The sequence below is a fragment of the Capra hircus genome, chromosome 19 (genome assembly GCF_001704415.2).
Source record: "Capra hircus breed San Clemente chromosome 19, ASM170441v1, whole genome shotgun sequence".
NCBI classification, from domain to species: domain Eukaryota; kingdom Metazoa; phylum Chordata; class Mammalia; order Artiodactyla; family Bovidae; genus Capra; species Capra hircus.
Genome location: NC_030826.1, coordinates 11,338,029 through 11,357,211, shown reverse-complemented (window position 1 = coordinate 11,357,211; position 19,183 = coordinate 11,338,029). Strand labels below are relative to the sequence as shown.

The window sequence follows — 19,183 nt, the reverse complement described above, 5'->3', positions numbered from 1 at the left end:
CCTGGCACGGACCATTAGTAACCTGAGAGAAGCTGGCAGCGGTTCATCTGCCGGACAGCTGAGGGATTCAGGAGTCTTTGTGGCCTTAAGCGGGTTCATGAAATTAAAAAAAGAGAGAGAGGGAGAGAGGAAATTAAAACTGCCTGACCCACAGGTCAGAAAATAGGAGACGCCCTTTGAGAGCTGAGGGATTTCATTTTCCTCCCCAAACTGTCACCAAATGGGATTCATTTGGTTTACTTTGACATGTGTGTGAGTGTGTGTGTCTGTTTTATATATATATATATATATATATATATATATATATATATATATATATATAAAACTCTGCCTTGGTTTTTTATTTTTTAAGATTTTTTATTTTTGATGTGGGCCATTTTTTAAGTCCTTACTGAATTTGTTATAACACTGCTTCTCTTCTGTGTTTTGGTGTTTGGCCTTGAGATATGTGGGATCCCAGCTCCCTGACCAGGGATTGAGCCCCTCACCCCCTGCATTAGAACGCAAAGTCTTAATCACTGGACCCCTGGGGAAGTCCCATCTCTGCCGTGATTTTAAAGGTCACTAAGTAAAGCAGATATTGTGGAAGTTAACCTGTTCCCCTCTGCCTTTGTTGAGATTGAGTCTTCACATTTTGCAACTCCAAATAAAGTATCAGCCTAGCAGTGCAGCCGTGGGTCCTAGAAAGGGCAGGCTGACCCACCCCCAGCAGAGTCCGCCTGCTGCCTGGGGATAGCCAGGGAAGCGCAGTGTGACGTGGTTGAGAATTTCCTGCACATCACCCGTTGCTCAAGGGAGCCTCCTGGTCCCTGTCTCTTTCCACAACCTGCTTCTCTGGGTGGAGGATAGGGTGACCCAGGCGTCTGCCTCTGTTGGTCTCTCTGAGGCGGCAGAGATGATCAGTCCCTGTAATGCCTCCAGCAGGTTCTTTGTTTAGTGTACATCCGGGACAGGTGGCCTCTTTATCAAGCTGTGAATGGCACATGCTTTCATGACCCCTGACGCCAAAGCCCACTGTACCCATGTTTCACTGTTGTGCAGATTTAGCCAGTGATGTGCTGGTGAGGGTTTAACAGCCAGCTCTACAAAGGGGAGCAGGAAAGTCCTGATGTATAGCATTTGGGCATTTCCATAGCATAGAAGCTCCCATTACAGCCAGTTTCAGGCTGTCAACACGATCTCAGTCATCTAGCAGAATTCCTGAAAGTGCAACAGCCAGCCAGCCCCAGCATTCCACTGGTAAGCTGCACCATAGTGTACACCAGCTCTCCCCCAAAGTAAAGCAAAGCCTTTCAAAACCTTACTCTTCCAAGAGTGATATGTGAACCGGCAGCAACATCTCTATCCAGAAGCTGATTAGAAATGCAGACTCTCAGGCCCCACCAAACCCTGCTGACTCAGCACCTGCAGCTGGACAAGATCTCTGGGCATGGGGCTTCCCTGGTAGCTCAGACAGCAAAGTCCGCCTGGAATGCGGGAGACCCGGGTTTGTTCCCTGGTTGGGAGAGATCCCCTGGCGAAGGAAATGGCAACCCACTCCGGTATTCTTGCTTGGAGAATCCCATGGACAGAGGAGCCTGGCAGGCTACAGTGAAGTCACAAAGAGCCAGACACGACTGAGCGACTAACACTTTCACTTTCACCATGCGTATAAAGTCAGAGAAGATCCATTTTAAAACATGGTTAACTAGGAGGCAGGTGTTGGCTCTGTCCTCCAGGTTGGCTGCTGACCAAGTAGTCTATGAATAATTAGATCACATGTGGGATTTGCAAGTCCAGCTTGAACATAACTGACTAAATTGCTTTCTCTCTAACATCATCACATCTCCCCATTCAGCAAAGCAAAATTTAGGTCAAGCCAACCCTGCTTGTACACTTAGGTGGCTGAAGAAAAGTCGTGAATTGTTCAGATGGGTTGGTGCCCCTCTGCCAATGTGCGGTCTCTACTCCCCAGTGAGCCCAGGCAGTCTTTCTGCGCCTTTTCCCGATTCTCAGTTTGCACTCATCTCTCACAGGAGACACCAGTGCCTAGAACAGTGTCTGGCCTGCGGCAGATGTGCAGGAACTGCCGGGTGCCTGGGATCCTGCGCTTAACCTCCATGTTAGCAGTTTCGCTGTAGCCCCTGCTTCACTGCCGTGGCTTCCAGCCTGTTTTCATTCCCTCAGAGAGTCTCTTGTGTCTCTGGTCCTCTGAGAGTCTGTATTTTATTATCTTTCCCATGTTACTGCTGTTTATTGAGTATGAATTAGTCTGCTCTTTGTTCAGTGTGGTACCTGGGCTCCATCCATCCACCAGCTTAAAATCGGTCTCTTTCCTTCTTGATGGATACTATTTCAGATTTCCTGTTCCCCTCAAATCTCTTACTCCCACCAGCTTGTCTCTCCCACTCAGAAGAGAGTGGTCAGCATTTGTGAAATCCCTTGGCCTCCTGCACCCAGACCCTGAAAACCCCCTTTCCTCCTGTCCAGAGGAAGAGCAGTCCCTGCCTGCAGCCTGAGCAACCACAATGCCCATCCTCCCCAGAGTCCCCCCTGAGTGTCCATGTTGCCCCAGTGTTGGCCTGGTGAGCCAGGCCCCGTGATGATGGAGTGATCTCGCTGTGGTTCCTGCCTCACCGCATGCCCCTGGTTTTCTTCTGCCTCCAGCTACTTCTCCATCCTTTCCCTGAGTTTTCTTCCTCTGTCAGCCTTAAATCCATGTCTCAAGGCCCTATCTCAATCCTTTCTCCCCTCCCTCCATCCATCCAGGGCCATCTCCTCCGCTTCCGTGGCCTCGGTTACTATCCATAAACCGATGATTTCCAAAGTGCCTCCAGGTTGGCTTTCTCTCCTGATCTCCAAGCCCATCGTCCAGTCCCCTGCCCATGTTTCCATGTATCCATACACTGGGCTGCTCTGCCCTCAGCTTTGTCCTTCTCCTGGATTCACGGCTTGTCGCGCACCAAGTCCTTCGTGACCAGCCACTGCCCTCTCTCCAGGCTCCTGTCCCTGCCCTGGGCGAGCCCCAGCCCCACTCAACTCCCCAGAGGGTCCCTGAGCACACGTGCTCTCTCTGCCTGCGGGGCCTCTGCACGTACTTCTCCTTCGGCCTGGAATGCCGTCTCCCGCGGCCCCCTCCTCTCTCCATCACTCCCCCTCAAAATAACTTGACTAATTCCCGCTTAGCAGACATTCCTTTCAATATTGCCTTTTCTAGAAAAATAGGATTTTTTTTTTCCATAAGCAAAACATTTACTTATTCCAGTCATTTTGTGTCTGAGGGAAGATATAACCTGGGCTTCCCTGGTGGCTCAACCGTAAAGAATCCTCCTGCCAACACAGGAGACCTAAGAGACGCGAGTTCGATCTCTGGGTCGGGAAGATTCCCCCTGGAGGAGGGTACAGCAACCCACTCCAGTATCCTTGCCTGGGAAATCCCATGGAGAGGAGCCTGGCAGGCTGTCTAGTCCATGGGGTCGCAAAGAGTCAAACACAACTTAGCGACTAAACAAAAATGGCAAAAATATAACACAAAAAATTTTCATAAACACCTAGATACATATTAATTTCATTGTCACTTTAGACCTTAACTCTTTCAATCACTATTTAGCTAAACCTTGTCTTTTTTTTTTTTTTTTTGGCTTTCTCCCACATCCAATAGCAAAAGCCCTTAGGCCTGATTCACAGGTCCTGATCAGCTGCTTGAAGTATTCCTGACATGCGTCTGTTGCAGGCTGCCTCCCCTGGCTGCTGGTGACTCTCAGGAGCTCACTAAGTCAGCAGTCACGGTCAAGAGCTGGCTTCCCACAGTCCTGGGAACTCTGTTTCATTCTCCTGTTTGATCACAGCTCTCGGGGTAGGAAAGAGGCTGCAACTTTTTCTGTCTAGCGTCTCTTTCTTTAAAGTATTTTTTTAATCGAAATATAATTGATTACAGTGTAGTTTCCGGTTACAGCAAAGTGATTCAGTTATACATACATATATTTTTTTTTTCAGATTCTTTTCCCCTGTAGGTTTGGGATTACTGAGCATAGTTTGGGATTAACATATACATACTACTATATATAAAATGACAGACAAGGAGCTACTGAATAGCACATGGAGCTGTGTCCAGCATCTCTTTAACTGACTCTTCTAGTCCAGAAGCAGTTACTCTTGGGGATTACAACCCCCCAGGGGCTCAGTCTTTACCTCTTACCTTCCATACACTTACTTCCTTGCTCAAGTATACTTTCTCTCAAATATTTCTTAGTCAGAACTTTCAGAAAACAGTAGTGTAGGCAAAGCACTCTAGGATTATTTTATTTCATTTTTTTAATGCAGTCTGGACCCACTAAATTGATTTTGCAACACACTGATGAATTGTAATCTAGTTTGGAAACCAATGCTCTAGTTTATTCTGCTAAATCCTCTGATTTTTCCTGAATGTATATTAATTACTCAACCGAAAAGGCTATGAGTTTATTTTCAACTCAAGGTCTTCCAAAGATTTCTGTCAGAAATCTTTACCTTTACTCTTAGAAAAGGTGGAAAGGTACTTTGAAAAGTACCTTTTTTCCTTCCTAACGTGGAAAGAACATTCTGAACAGTGTGAAGGTTTTAAATGATCTCAGGAAGGGTTCAATAAGTGAATTAATAAATGTCCGCTGACAACCTATGTTTTGCAAAAGATAACTCAAAGCTCTGTGTGTGTGTGTGTGTGTGTGCACGCGCACACGCACTAATAGCTTTCATTTCAGGACTGTAGGAATTCAGCTCTCAACCAGTGTTAGTTATTGGTGCTGGAGTTGGCCAGCTGGGCACCCCAAAACACATAACCCTGCATGCTGGCCCCTGCATCCTTCGTCTAGGATTAGCTGCTCCAACGGGCCTGAAACTCCTGCCTGCCTCGCTGCTGAGGCTTGGGGACCTCTTCCTGCTAAGGCGGCAGGAGGCATAATATCCCCTCCCATCTCAGGTGCCATGTGATCACGTGACCATAATTGCAGGCATGGGGGCTGAATTAATTCTCTTAGCTTTTAAATTTTTTGTGTATTTGTGTTTTTGGCTGTGCTGGGTCTTGGTTGCCAGGTGGGCTTTTCGCTAAAAAGTTGGGGAGAGCAGTGGCTACTCTCTGGTTGTGGAGCACGGGCTCTAGGGTGCATGGGCTCAGTCGTGGCTCAGGGGCTTAGTTGCTCTGTGGCACGTGGGATCTTCCTGGATCAGGGATCAAACCCGTGTCTTCTGCACTGGGAGGCGGGCTCTATCACCGGGGAGCCACCGCAGAGCCCTCTCTTAGCTGTTAAACATCCCTACTCCCCGGCAAGTGCCATCGTCCAAGCAACTTGGCCAGTCCCGTAGATCCTTCTCTGCTTTACCTCGTTGGGCCCTAGATTTCCCCCTCCTTCTTCGGTGTCTTTACAAAATGCTTTCAGGGCCTCCTCTCCACTGCCTCCTCTGGAGACCTGTGTTGTCTCTCTGGGGCTCCCCTTGTAGGCGGGCTCTCTGAGGGTGCCCCTGGGCACAGTTCCTGCCCTCACAGAGAGAGAAAGCTTCCCCTCTCTCCTTTCTTCCTCTCTAAGGCCTGGGAGAGGGAAGCCACGAAGTGTAGTAAACATTAGCCTCCTGTTCCTTCACGTCCTGGCCGCCGCCATTCCCCATGCTGAGCGCTTCGGTCGCCTCGTCTCCTCCTGTCTTGTCCTCAAGGCACCATCTCCCAAACGGCTTCTACGCCTCAGACTCCATGCCACCCGCGCAAATGCCCTGTCACACCACCACTCAGTAGATGTCCCTTATTACGATGGACAAAGGAGGAGAAATGAAAGCTTTGCTGTGAAATCATAACTCAGAGCTGTGGGATCAAAAGGAGATGCCCAGGAAGAACTTCCGGTTCTTAATATCCTGTCACCTGAGTCATTTCCGCCCATTACCCTCGAGACGGGAGCCCCAGAGAAGGAAGCCGCCCTCATGTTAGGGCCCACTCTCCCTGTCCGCCCTCCTGGGCCCACAGCTGACCGCCTGGGCTCCTGCCGTCACATTTCAGAGTCTCTTTCCGGCTCCCGCACCTTTCCAGCCTCTCCCCTCCACCCCCTCCACAGTCACCCCCCATTCGTAGTTCATGCCGACACCCTCGGCCATCATCCCCAGCGCGAGCCCTGCTGACCTGTCTGTGTTCAGGGGCGGGCTGCCCTCGCCCCCTACCCAGTCCGCTTTGTAGACCAGGCTCTAATCTCCCCTCTCTCTGAACTTCTGCATTGCCTGTGCACAGGAGGCTTGGTCCAGGACAGGCCACGCATGCTGCCTTTAACATTAGTGAGCAGCGCGTATTCCCTTCTCCAGCCCACTGGGGTAAGGCTCAGCTCCGGTGGTCCTTCTAGCCCCTACCTCAGCCAGACTGCCCGTCCGGCGTGTCTTAGCCCAATTCCGGGTCCTTGGACTGAATCCAGTTCATCTTTGTTACCTCTATCCAGCAACCTTTTCCCTGCCCAGCATCCAGCTCTGGGAGCAGAGCCAAGCTGAACTCCAGTTAATGTTTGCTGAATGACTGGATGGGCTTTTGTGGCTCCTGAGAGGTCAATGAAAGCCAGTCAGAGCAATGGGAAAAGGGATTGTGTTTAAAATACACACTTGTTGGTTCCTGGCCCATTCTAGGTAGGCAGCTTCCCCTGCCCCGCCTCCTCTCCCTCTGCCCCCCCGCCACCCCCACGCCCCTCTCTTCTTCTCCCCTAGGGCTGTTGAAAGCCCCAGGCAAAGGCAGAGCTATAACGCAGAAGTTTTGGGCTGAGAAGCATCTCTGCTCATTTCTCAGTTGCCCAAAGTTGACTCTGAACTCTTTAACCAGAGCACACTGATTCCTATCTATAAGGAGGAAGTGCCCCCGTGACCTCACAGGTGAATCTTCAGAGTCCCCTTTCCAGGCGTTGCCTCAACAGGGAAGCAGGGATTCCTGTGGGAAATGGACAGGCTTGGACAAAGGGTGGAGAAGGGCCACTGGACCCCCCAGGTAAGGGCCCTTCTCTGAAGACATGAACACAGGTAAATGGTTAACAAAAGGGAGGCTTTCTCTCTGTTCCTCCTCTTCTGCCAGAGAATTCATCTTTAACCATTGACCTTTCTGCGAGGTGTAAGATCTGAACAAAGTTGAATACAGTCATGGATGGTTAAATACCCATCTTTCCCTTCGGCCCCTACCTCTGCCCTTCTGCCTCAGAAGATGGTCTGAGGTGTTTGGACCACCCCCGAGGTGGGATGGCTGGTGACAGAGGAAAGACAGACACACAGACAATAAACATTGGAAATGGCCCTCTGACCCCTTAGGAAGCCAGAGCCTGAGCTCTTAAAGCAGAAGAGAGGCCTGTACTGAGAAGGCCAAGCCATGCCCATCAGATTGAGTTTAACAGAAGGAGGCGTTTCCGAGCACCCACATCAGAGTCAGCTGTCTACCCTCTGACACTGGGTGATTGTTTTCCTGCTCTGAACCCCACCCCTGCACCCCGCCACCCCGCAGCCAGACACCTTCAGGCCCACTCCAGAAGGCATTCTAAGATAGGTTGGCAGAATCTCCCAGCCCCAGGCTTCCCAGACTCCCCCCGACCCCCTCACATGTGTTTTATTTGCTGTAGCCCGATAGCTTGCAATCCCACCCCTCCATGTGCTTAACTGAGTTTGCGGAGAATTGACACCCTGTTGCTTCATTTGTTCAGGATGCTTTTTTCCCATTGGGTGCCTGTCCCTGCCCCGGCTGGGGGCCGGGCCTCATCTTCCTGGCCTGTTCCCTTCATCTCCAGTTGGCCAGGACCAGTGTGCACTCTCCACTTCGATGTGTGTGACTGGGGCTGGCCTTAGGGCTCGGTTACACGGGGGAGCAGGTGGGGCCAGGCCTACCAGGGCCCCCGCCTCCATTCGGGCGTGGGCCGGGTCCTTGGATGACCGCTTGGAGAGTCTTTGGTTTCATACTCGATGCCTCCCCAAGCCACTGGGAGCTGAACAGAAGCATATGGTTCATGCGACGTAAGCATATGGTTCATGCGTTGGGGCATGTCAGAAGGCTTCTCTGAGCAGCCCCCTCGCCCTGCCCAGCAGGTTGGAACTTCAGGCCTGGTCTCTCCATTCTTAGAGCCTGACAGAAGGGAAAAAACCTGAGGGGCTGCCCACGTGCTGGCGGGACCTCCACAGCCTTCCCTGCTTCCATCCCCAGGCAGGAAAGTTGGCGGGACTGGGAGGAGGAGCAGAGGGGCGAAGACAGAGCAGCTTGGGCTGGTGGGAAATAGATGAAGCTCTGCACGCGCCGCACCTCAGAACAGACCGCAAGCATCCCACACAGCTCCCAGTGGCCAGACCAGATTCTCATCTCTCCTCCCCTGATCTCGGCACCAGCTGCTCCCTGCAGGGTCCGTGTTGCAATCCTCTTTAAAGAAATATTTTATTTTCGATACAGACACAGCCCTTGACGTAGCAGTAAAAACCACCACCCCTGAGAGACACGTGGCTGTGAAGTGTGTTGGTATGTAACTTCCTGTCTTTGCCTACGTGCAGGGCTTCATCCCCTGGTCCCTTTTTGTCCCCCTGAGAGGTCACCACCACCCCCCCCACCCCCTGGTGCTCAGGCTTTGGGAGGCATCGGAGCGAGGGAAGGAGGTCGACTCAGACGGGGGGTACCTTCTGACCGTGGCCTGGTTTGGGGTGGGGAGTAGTCGCTCTTGTTCCCCCAACAAGAGTTTCTTTGAGAAGCTCATTCCCCGCCCCCCACTTTTAAGATGGAAGTCAAATTTTCGGATTCTGCAGTGCAGAGCAGAGAGGTCACTAGGCTCTAATGCATTTACCATTGACTGCCCCTCTTGTAGTGCGTCTATTAGTGAGTAATTTGATTTGTACCTATTCATTTGCAGTCCCTGCAGGAGCCTGGAGCTGGCCCCTAGTATAATTGGTGCTGTCTCTATTTTTACATCATTAGATTAGCCCCGACTCCTGGCCACTTGTTGTCTGCGCTTGTCTGTCCATTTATACAACCTAATGTAACACAAAATTCATTACTGATCACATTACTTTCAACTCTGAAGCCAGCCTTGTGATAAACATTTGGTTAACCCCTTCCTGCCCACAGGAGGGGGGGTGACGGAACAAATGCACTTCCACTCGACAGGCAAATCAATATCTTAATACAGCAAAGTGGAATTGCATTTCTAGATTTGTTATTCCTCCTGGAGGAGCAAATGGAAAAGCTCGTCTGAGCGAGCTGAATTGAATAATGAATAGAGCCCCGGCACCAGCAGGCGGTCTGTGCGCAGAGCACAAAGGCTAACGCAGCGTCTGCCCACCTTCTCCTCTGCAGCGGGCGGCGCCACGGCGATTAATTGAGACTCGTGACTGTGGGTTCAGGATCCTAGGCCGGGACCCTAACGGGGGCCACAGAGACCTTGACCCCAGCGCCAATGTCTTGGCTAGGCTTGGCCTAGGCTGACTGATCCATGAACTGGGTTTATTTCCTTAAAACCTTCACTGATATGAAGGCACCAGACACATGGCCTTGGCGGTCATGCCACCCAGAAATTAAATTAAATCCATTACTAACCGTTAACCATTTGGAACCAGATATACAAAATTCTTCCTATTTAGAGCCAGGTCAGCAATACTGGGATTGCTGTGTGTACTGGGCCCAGGGTGAGCATTCTTTGGTGTGGAAATGCCTTGTGAGCCTAAAAGTGGTCTTAGAGCTCAGACAGGGGTGTCAGTGAGCAACCTGGCCTAGAGTCATCAAGGGACCTCTCTTGAATCTGGAAGATTCTCGCTTACCCCTACCAGAGTTATCCCCTTCCCAGCCCCCGTTTGTCTCTGGGGAGCATCCACACCCTCTTGAAGTCATTAACTCGCAGGACAGATCGTTTCAAAAAGAATAATACCCTGACTTATTTTATATTAAAAAAAGTCTCATAAAGCCTATACCACAATGATTAGGAAAATAGCCATAGAGAAGTAGAATGGAACCCATTACTGTGAAAGCCATAAATCCCTAAGTAAAAAGAAGCCGTATACTGAAGGTGCTCAGCTGGGAAGGGAAGCTGGAAAAGGCAAACCCGCCCAGGGAACTGTGCTTGAATTCAGGCAGGGGCTCAATAGGAGGCCAGAAGAGGCACCAACGCCTCGGGTGAGTGGACCTCCTCGTTGTGGAAGGGACCGCCCTCCATCCCACCAAGGCCGGGCACCTTAGACCCAGCTGCCCCTTAACCCGTTTGGGGCTCTGACAGGCCAGAGGCAACCAGCAAGCCCCTGTGACGTGGCGGCCCCGGGGGTCCCTCAGGCAGGCTCCCAGGCTGCCCCTGGCCGTCTGCAACCCTCCTCCGTGCATGGGAGGTGGGCAGCCGCCCCTCAACCCTGGGCCTGACTGGGGGAGGCTGCACTGCCCACAGAGGCAGGCTAGAGGTGCACGCGCATCCTGCTGTGAGGAGCTACAGAGAGGGAATCCCTCGGCAGGGTGTCACAAGACCCCACACATCCAGACACTGGTGTGTCCCCAGGGTGAGCCTGGGTCCCACAGCTGTCTGCCCAGGGTGGCTCGCCTCCCCGCCCCGACGAAGCCCGCAGGACCTCTGGCTTCGGCTGTTCTTCCTTGCGGGGAGGCCCCCGGCCCCTTCAGCCCGAGAAAACAGAGCCGAGCACAGGCCCTTCCTTGGTGGAGCAGGAGGGATCAGCGGCCGGGAGGAGTGCCGGTCAGCCACCGGAGTGCGAGACAGTGATTTCTTAACCCTGGTGGAAGGGGGAAAGCCACATCTTACCAAACTCTTCCGCTGCGTCGGAGAGAATTTAATTACGTTTGGACATTTGAATGGGAACCAGATGTGGCTTGAGCCCATCAGGCCAGCCACGTTTGGGGAGCAGCGTCTCCCCTGCCATCTGCAAGCCACACTGCGCCATCTCACAGCCCCAGAGAGGGTCTTGAGAAGACCCCACTTGAGGAGGCAGGGCAGGTTGAGGCTGGCTGCTGGACACCTGGTTCGCTGGGACAGTTTCCTCGCTGGGAGCCCGTGTCCTCCCCGGAGCCGTGCTGAGCAGCCTGTTCGCGGGGCGCCACGTGCAGGCTTGCGCAGAGGAGGCTGTTCCCAGAGCCTGGCCAGGTATCCCTTAGCTCTATGCCCCCCTCCACCCCGCCACGTCTGTCTCAGGTGCCATCTGCCAAGGCTCTGCCCCCGGGCCATGCTGCTGGCCTGGGGCTGGAGGGGGCGGTTCAGGCCATCCTGGGTGAGGACTGGTTCTCCAGGGGCCTCAGAGACGGTACCCCCAGCTCTCTAGCCAGGACCCCACTGCAGTGAGAGTCTCTGCCACACCCTCAGGGCTTATCCTGCTTCTCGAAGCACCTTCACATCCTCCTCTCTTCAGAGCCTCACACGGCCCATGAGGTCACCAGGGCAGCCGCTGCCCTCCCGCCTGACAGGTGGTAAAGCAGAGAAGGGGTGCGGGGACTTGCCCAGGTCGTTGAGCACGTCTGCGGCAGGGCGGGGTTCAGGGCTAGTTCAGGGTCGGCTCCAGGCCACTCCTCCATCAGGCTGATCTCAAGCACGTTCCAGCCAGAGTTATCACATCACTCAAAACCGGGATCGTGAGCCAGATCGGCTCCGCCCGTGCTGGCCCCATGTGTAATACTCCATGACAGGACTCACTCTGCCTGGGTCTGGATTTACAGTTAGACTGAGGTAGTGGCCCTGAGAGGGTCCCCACGCATGGGGTGCTGTTGGGCGGCCGGGATGGGGGGTCCTGCCCTCCTGCCCTTAAGCCTGGAGAGGGCTTGGGTCACGTGGGGCTCCTGGGAGTGGGTCTCTCCCTGCCTGGAGTTGGTGCTGCGTCATGGCTTTGGTGGGAGGGGCCTCAGGGAAAGGCTGCAACCCCCAGACCCCAGCCCACCTCCTGGGTAACCCCCTGTCTAAGGCTGGGCAGGGAGCTGCTCTGCCTGGAACTCAGATGCTCTGCTCCCTGCCCCACCCCAGCACACACACATGCACGCATGCACGTACACATTCACACACACGTGGACGCATGTACACACACATGCATACACATGCACACATACACACCCAGCTGCAGGTGGAGGACGCCTTTTGAACACTGACCCTTCCTCATTCTTCACGCCTCCCTCCCCCCTTCTTTTTCCCTCTTTGATTATTTCTTCCCCGGCATTCTGGCATGCGCCTCTTGTGTCATCCCCACTGGGCCCACCAGGAGCTCCAGGATCTAGCCTGCCTCTCTGTCCCTGCCTCGCGTATTAATGCCAGACTGGCCTGCTCTGAGTAAGATTTTTCCAGAGCCCTGAGGACCTATCCTCCTGGAGGGAAGGAAGGGGCTATGTCTTTTCCTCCAGACGCAGAGAGGGCTCTCCACCTGATGGTCTCCTTAGCCATCCTTTCCAGGTATTGATCATGACTTTCACCTTCCAGGGGAGGGGCCAGTGGATGCCCAGAAGGACTGGGGTCTCCCTTAGGCCCCAAGTCTCCCCCAAACCCTGAGGTTATTACGCACCCATGCGTGGCCCCAGTGGCCGAGGGAAACAATTCAAGGGACCCAAGGTGAGAGCAGCAAGTATTTGCCCTGAACATCTGGAGCTGGGGAAGGGGAGAGGGTAGGGGCAAGGCAGGCCATGTGACCTTGGCCTCATCCTGTGATGTTCTGGGTCTCAGTACCTGCGGGACAGCCAGGAAAAAGAGCTGGGCAGGGAGATAAGAAAGCAGGTTTGCAGGAGCACTTAGGTTGGAAGAGACTCCTGCTGGGAAGGAAGGCGTTTGTCTGCTCACTGGTGACAGGACTCAGGGGCCGGGGGCACAAGCTCTCAGGGACCCCAGGCTGAGTGTGCGGTGAGAGGCCCGGAAGTAGGCGGCCTCAGAGCTCAGACACAGGTGTGGAGCCCGGGAGAGTCCCAGGCCACTGTTAGCCATCTTTTTATCCACGCCTTTATTCCATCGACCAGATCAGGGTTCCCCTTATCTGAACGTGGAAGGGCCTTTTCATCCTCAGCCCCTCAACTGTGGGAAACTGCCCTCCTTCCTTCCACAAGCAAGCCTGGGAGGGGAGCAGAAACTCCTTGCTGGAAGAGAAAGAGGACACCTTCTCAGCCCCACCCAGCCCCCAAGACCTGGCGTGGGTACAGAAGCGGGTCCCTGGTCAGCTGGCACTTCTGCAGCCTGGTGGGGGTGCCTGAGGGTGCGACCCTGAAGGGCCGAGGGGGCAGGAGGAACCACGGTGGGTGTGTCCGAGTGGGAAGAAAATCAGGGCCCCCCTGCAGGTCGCCTCCTCTTTAACTGCTGCCCTTTTAACCACCTGAAAAATGCCCTGGGGCTGAGGCCGGCTTCGCCCACAGTGTGGACAGAGCTGTCCGAGTTTCAGGAAGCGATCTCAGCCGACTCCCCCCTCTTTCTCCCTGAAGAGACCCCCTCACCTCCCCGAGTGACACTCTGGAAGAGAGGACAGTAGTTTCCAGGCCCAGGGCTGGTGTGAGACAAGCAACCCAGAGCCACGTCCGCCAGGACCACCCCCTCGTTGGCATCCAGACCATCTCTTTGGGTTCTTCCTGCACCGGAAGCTGAGCCCCGCAGGAGGCGGCCAGCCACCGCCCCCGTCCTCTGCACCTCTGTCTCTGCGTCTGCACAGCTGGTCCCAGGCCCTCATTGGAAGGCCCCCTGTGGATAATGTCCATTGCTTGGGGCAGAGCCCATTTAGAACCATTTGCTGAGCTCAAAGCCATCCTGTGGTCCCCTGGTCTTCTCCCTGTATATCCCAGGGGGCTGCAGGAAAGATGCTGAAGATCTGGGTCAGGGGATCCCTCCCCCTGCCCCCAGCCAAGACCCCTCACCATGGAAAGGAACCCAGATTATTTCTGTTTGCAGACCTCCTCTGAGCTAGGCACTGGGCAGGATGGGGCAGTTTGGCTGGCTGCTCTGTGCTCTGCCTGCACCACCCCCCATCGCTCCTCAGAGGTACCACTGAGCCCAACCCAGGCAGGGGGCTTAACCACAGGTCCTGCTGACGGGAGAACTGGGAGGTACACGCAGGAGGGAAAAATCAATGCACGTCAACAGGGTTGGAAATTTATTTTCCAGCTTGGAAGAGGGTACTTCCAAAGAGGCAAGGAGGGAAATGAAAAGCTGTAAACACATATCTGCCATCTTCCTCTTCAGGCCATTTCTTGATTAAAAAGAAAGACTCTCCCAGGGTTCCAGTGGGGAAGGGGTGGGGGTGAGGGTCTGGATGGCAGGGACACCTGCCGGGGGAGGGCAGCCGGAGGGCACCCCCAGCAAGGTCTTGCGGGTAATCACAATCACTAATACAATTGCAGCAATGGGAGAAACTCACATTTGCTGACTGGAAGCTTTAAGCACTTTGTGATGCACTCTGCATGCATTATTTAATTCTACAAGCACACCATGAAACAGACCTTGCTAGCCTCCTGTGCGGGAAACTGAGGCACAGGGGTTGAGGACCTTGCCTAAAGTCTCCCAGGTCGCAGGGCCCAGAGCCGGCTCTCTGAACCACTCGCCTCATCTGCCTCCCCAACCTGGGCCTTGAGGCTGAGGGGCGGGGTGGGGGACCCCTCCCTTCTCTCTGCTGGAAGCCTGTGGCCAGTGCTGCCTGAGACTCCGCCCTGAGGCCTCATCCTGCTCCCCGCAGGCTGCCCGGGAGGTTAGCTTGGGAATGGGGTGTGTGGCTGCAGCCGGGCCCAATAAAAGTGCTCTGCTAATCCCTTTAATGAGCAGCATCGCGAGGCTGAGCATGCAGAGCTGGGCTGGCTGGAGCCTCTGAGCACACCAGAGGGGCCCCGCAGCAAACGCTGCTCCTTTCGTGGTAAGAGAAGTGCCAGGGGGCCCTGGGGGCTGAACCAGGGGGCCCAGGGACCCTCCTCCCCAAAGCACAGCACTGCCCTCACTGGTCCCCAAAACAGGCCTCCCTCTGAGTCCAGAGACTGGGGCTTCCCTGGGGGCTCTGATTTTCCAGCCACCCCCACTGCCATCTGGCCTGGAAGAGGCCCGAAGGCCAAGCCCAAGGTAGTGCGTCACACCTGACACCCCCCCCCCCAGGTCCCCTGCCTTCCTGGGCACCCCAGCTCTCCCTGAAACTCACAGAGACCCTGCGTCCTCAGGGTTTCATGCCTCCCTGGGGATGGGGGAACCAAGACCACATGCTTAGGAAAGTGACTGTTGCTTTAGAGAGACCTGCATCCAGGGTGTCCCCAAAAGTCCCTGCCTTGCTAGGCATAGAGTGGCCTCGAGGGAGTGAAGGGTCTATATACTGGGGAGAGGATAGGCCCAGGGAAGAAGGCCCTCCAGGGTGAAGCAGCTTCTTCGGGGACCAGCACTCCAGAGGGAGGGGCTTCCTCATGCCCCACCCCCCATGCCATCTCCAGGGCTGTGTGTCCCCTTCCTGGCTCATCCTCTGCCTCTCCCCAGGTGGAGCCAGCCCTGGCCATCAGCACCCACTCAGATCTCCCAGGAGCTGGTCTCCACTGCCCCTGCCTTGGCCGAGGGGCCGCAGCCTCCCGCTGAGAGTCGAGGGGCCAGGACAGACCATCTCCCTCATGTCCCTCATCTGCACGGCCCACCCCAAGAGGGGGGCAGCGTTTGCGGGCAGCCAGGCTCCTGCCTCCTTCCGTTCCCCCTGGGTCTCCCTTGGCATACACACCCAGGGAACCAGGGTCGCTTCTCCCTGACAAGGCCAGCCACCTGTTTGCGCCCCGACCCCCCAAGACCTTTGAAATTTGCCAGGCTCCATATAGAGTGAGGGTGGCGTGAGAACTGAGCTTTCTCGGTCCTTTGCTTATTTCATGAGAGCTGAGGCTTCTTCGGAGCTGCTGCTCATTCCATCACCCCTTACCCCCTGTGGCTTACCTCGTCCCGCCCATGACCTCGAAGGGCAGCTTGGGTGGCAGGCCCCATTTTCCAAAAAGAGCCAGCAGTGAGTGGGTGGACGCAGCCAGTGGAGGGTATTGGGACTAGTCAGAGTGATGCCTGGAGTTGTCACGTCTCCATCAGTCCAGTTCTTTCTCGAGGGGTTGTGTACCCAGAGCCAGTGGCTTCCTGCTCTTTGGTTTAGCTGCCTGCAAAATGGGGAGACCAGCACCCACCCCCCAGGCGCACAGAGGCGCTGGGGAACATGAGGTCACAGTAAGATTTTCCGTCCGAGTGCAGTCCGTTATCTTAGGGGCCTGGAGAGCAGCCTCCATAAGAGCGGGCTGTTTCCCACCACCCAGAATCCACATACTTGTGTTGAGTGGGGAGGCCACCAGGCCCCCACATAACGAGCCCCCAGCTCGCTCTCCCTTGCAGCCCTGGCAGGTTTCTGGTGGGCTTTCCTTGCAAATCCAGTGCAGCTGCACGACTGCCATTCAGACCCGGGGGTCTTGGAGTTGGGGGGAGGAGAGCGGTGGCCCGAGCTGGACCACTGAGTCAGATCACACGGAGGCATCCCTGGAAACCGCAGGCTTTCTCTGCCTCCTGTCCTCTCCTGCGTCCCACCTGCACGGGCACTGCATGGGGCGGCAGGCCCGCCTCTCCTCTCCCCACAGCTGCTCCTCCTGCTCGGGGGACGGACCCTCTCCCCTCACATCGCCCCCTTGACAAAGGAGGTCTCGGCTCTGCCACAACAGTTCCATCTCCAGGGCCCCCAAGACTGGTCCGCAGCCCCACACACGTGCATGTCACTGCAGAACTCTGCTGCCAGCTTACCCTCCTCCCGGCGTGAGCTCCCCACACCTCCTGGTGCCCTCGCCTCCTGCTTGCCGACATCAGTGTACTCCATCATTGTCCAGATCTTTTCCCAAAAGGTTCCTCAATGCTTTTCTTTTCAAAAGGGAAAAAAAAAGGAAAAAAAAAACAATGCCAACCGCCCAGCGCCCGCGAACAACCCAACAGTAACAAAGCGTGTGTTCGGGATGGAGGAAGGTAAGGCCGCACACTTCCGTTCACCGCTTGCTCCAAAGGGCTGGGCGGCTGGGTGGCCTGCGGGGGGCCGCGTGTGCACCCCTCCTCCACATCCACGTCTGCTTCACACACTCGCACACTCACACAGTCCTCTCTCTCAGCAGAGAGCAAGGGGTTTGACCGGGGCATGTAGGCAACGGCCCAGGAGCACCCGGGCCCCGGGTTCTTACACTGGCAGCCGAGCTGCAGAAGCAATGACCCACCCCTTTCCCTCCACACTCACTCTCATTCATCCACTCATTCACTCAAGAACTGCTTTTTGAACACCAACTATTTTGTAGGCCCTGTGGTTGGCACTAAGGAATCAAACACAGAGCCGGCCTCCAAGGGACTCCCCCAACATGGACGGTGACACACGTGAGCAGACGATGCCCAGCGTGCTAGGGGGCCCCGGGCAGGAGTCAGTACAGAGTGCGGTGGGGCCTGGCCATGCTACCAGGGAGACAGCACAGGCTCGCAGGCGTGCTAAGCTTCAAAGATAAGTAGGTGTCCTGGGGGCCACAGGAGCCTGGGAAGGGCTTTTCCCCGGATGAGCACACACCCAGAGGCCTGGAGCAGCCTCGCGAGGCCCCCAGACTGCCCAAGCTCATTATCTGGATTCCTCAAATCCACTTTAGTGAGGTGAGGTCTTGGAGAGGAGCAGGTCCCGGAAGGCAGTTTGATAGAGGTGAGGCGTTGAGAGACCTCATCCTCAGGACCCTTAGTAGACGGTGAAGGTTTTAAGCAGAGGAAAGGCACGATGAGGTTCATGCTCTGGCTTTGGGATGTGGTGGCTTGGAGATGGGGGCTCTGGGGGTCCGGAGACCAGTAGGGAGCTTTGGGAGTTATCTGGTGGGCAGCAGCCACAGGCAAGGAGAGGAGGGATGAGGCCAGGGGAGACGCCTGGCACATGAGGCCAGCGGAGCCTGGTCACCTGGGAGGCGGGGGCCACCTCCGTCTCACCCAAGACTTCGCTGGTGAAAACATGAGCAAGACAGCACAGGCTCTCCCTGGCCCCAGGAGCCCCAGAGTCATCTTGAAATCCCTGTGGCACCTGTCCCTGCACTCTCACAGGATGGGGTACAAGGCGGCCGTGCAGACTCGCGGGCCGGGGTCCCTGCGCTGCTGGGAGGTGGCTGCAGGCCTGCGTCGGGGCAGTGGGAGTCCCCCGCTTGGTCCCAGGCTCCCTGCGCCTCGGCTTCCAGGGCGGTATGGACGCGCCTGCACTTTGCATCAGGAACGCTGGGCCTGCCCCGGGCTGCTGTCTCTTCCGCCTCTTCGCCCCTTCGTCCCAGGCTCTCTTTGAGGCCTGGAGTCCTGAGGCCCGGCATCCCTACTGCCCTGCTGGGGCCTCGCCTCCTCTCTCCCTCCCGGCCTGCTGTCGGCGCCCCCTAGCGCCGGGACGGCCGGCACCGGGGCCAGGGCCTCCTGGCTGCGCTCGTGGGAAACCAAGGGGATGGGGAGAGCTTTCCTGGAGTGCTAAGCTTCTGTGTAGAAAACTGGGGGTCTGCTCCCTGCTTTCCTGTCCCGTCCCTCTTGGCACAACGGGCCCCAAATGAGGGGGAGGCTAGAGGCTGAGTGGAGAAGGAGAGAGCCCATGCGGGGGTCTGGGTTTTCCAGCGGTATCTGGATGACTTGACTTAACTCTCAGGGTCAGGCCCAACAGGGCAGCCGGTGCCTCCTGGCAGTCAGGGCCCGTCGCCAGGCCTGCAGCCCGTGTCCACGGCCCCCACCTGCTGAGAGGCTCTGCTTGGCAGTCACACCCTTCAAGCCGGGGCCCCAGACACGGCTGGTGCCTCACGCCTCACACTGGAACCGGGAGGCGTCTGCAGGAGGCCAGCACAGATGCCTCCAACCCACTCTGTGGCGGCTGCTGCTGCTGCTGCTGGGCCACCAGCATGCTTCAGGGTTCACCCACGGGGGGTGGGGGTCAGTGGTCACTTCCTGGCTGGCCGGTGGTGGCTAGCCCAGGAGTGAAGGCCATGACCCATCCCCTAACCAAAGCCAGCTGTGCCGCGCGTGGAGGGTGGCAGGGGGCCTGGGCACGGGCTGCAGGCACAAGAGACCAGACGTGTCACGTTTGAGCGCACTCGTTTGCTATCTCAAATGACCGGTTTGAGAGCCTGGGCTTCCAGGGTGGACAGGCAAGACCCCCTCCCACTCTGTCCCAGGCAGGTGTACCTTGGGGAAGGAGAAACCGCAGGTGCCTCATCTTGGCTTGAGGCCCAGAGTTTGCCAAGGGATATGTATGCCCACATCTCACTGTGAGGGAGAGGGGATAGGAACTGACC

At 55.8% G+C, this 19,183-nt stretch overlaps 1 protein-coding gene across 8 annotated transcripts in view; it reads left to right on the top strand.

The window, feature by feature from the left end:
- The window catches only part of BCAS3 (BCAS3, microtubule associated cell migration factor), a 592,226-nt gene that overhangs the window by 571,343 nt on the left and 1,700 nt on the right, over positions 1-19,183 (top strand). For 2 of the 8 annotated variants that reach the window (XM_005693140.3, XM_013971823.2), the window contains 2 exons: positions 8,396-8,461; positions 16,784-16,874. The exons of 2 other annotated variants lie outside the window; for them this stretch is intronic. In XM_005693140.3, the coding sequence (XP_005693197.1) occupies positions 8,396-8,461; positions 16,784-16,874 (157 nt within the window). The remainder of the gene's footprint in view (positions 1-8,395; positions 8,462-16,783; positions 16,875-19,183) is intronic. 4 more of the 8 variants (XM_005693143.3, XM_013971824.2, XM_013971822.2 and 1 more) reach the window with 2 other exon arrangements.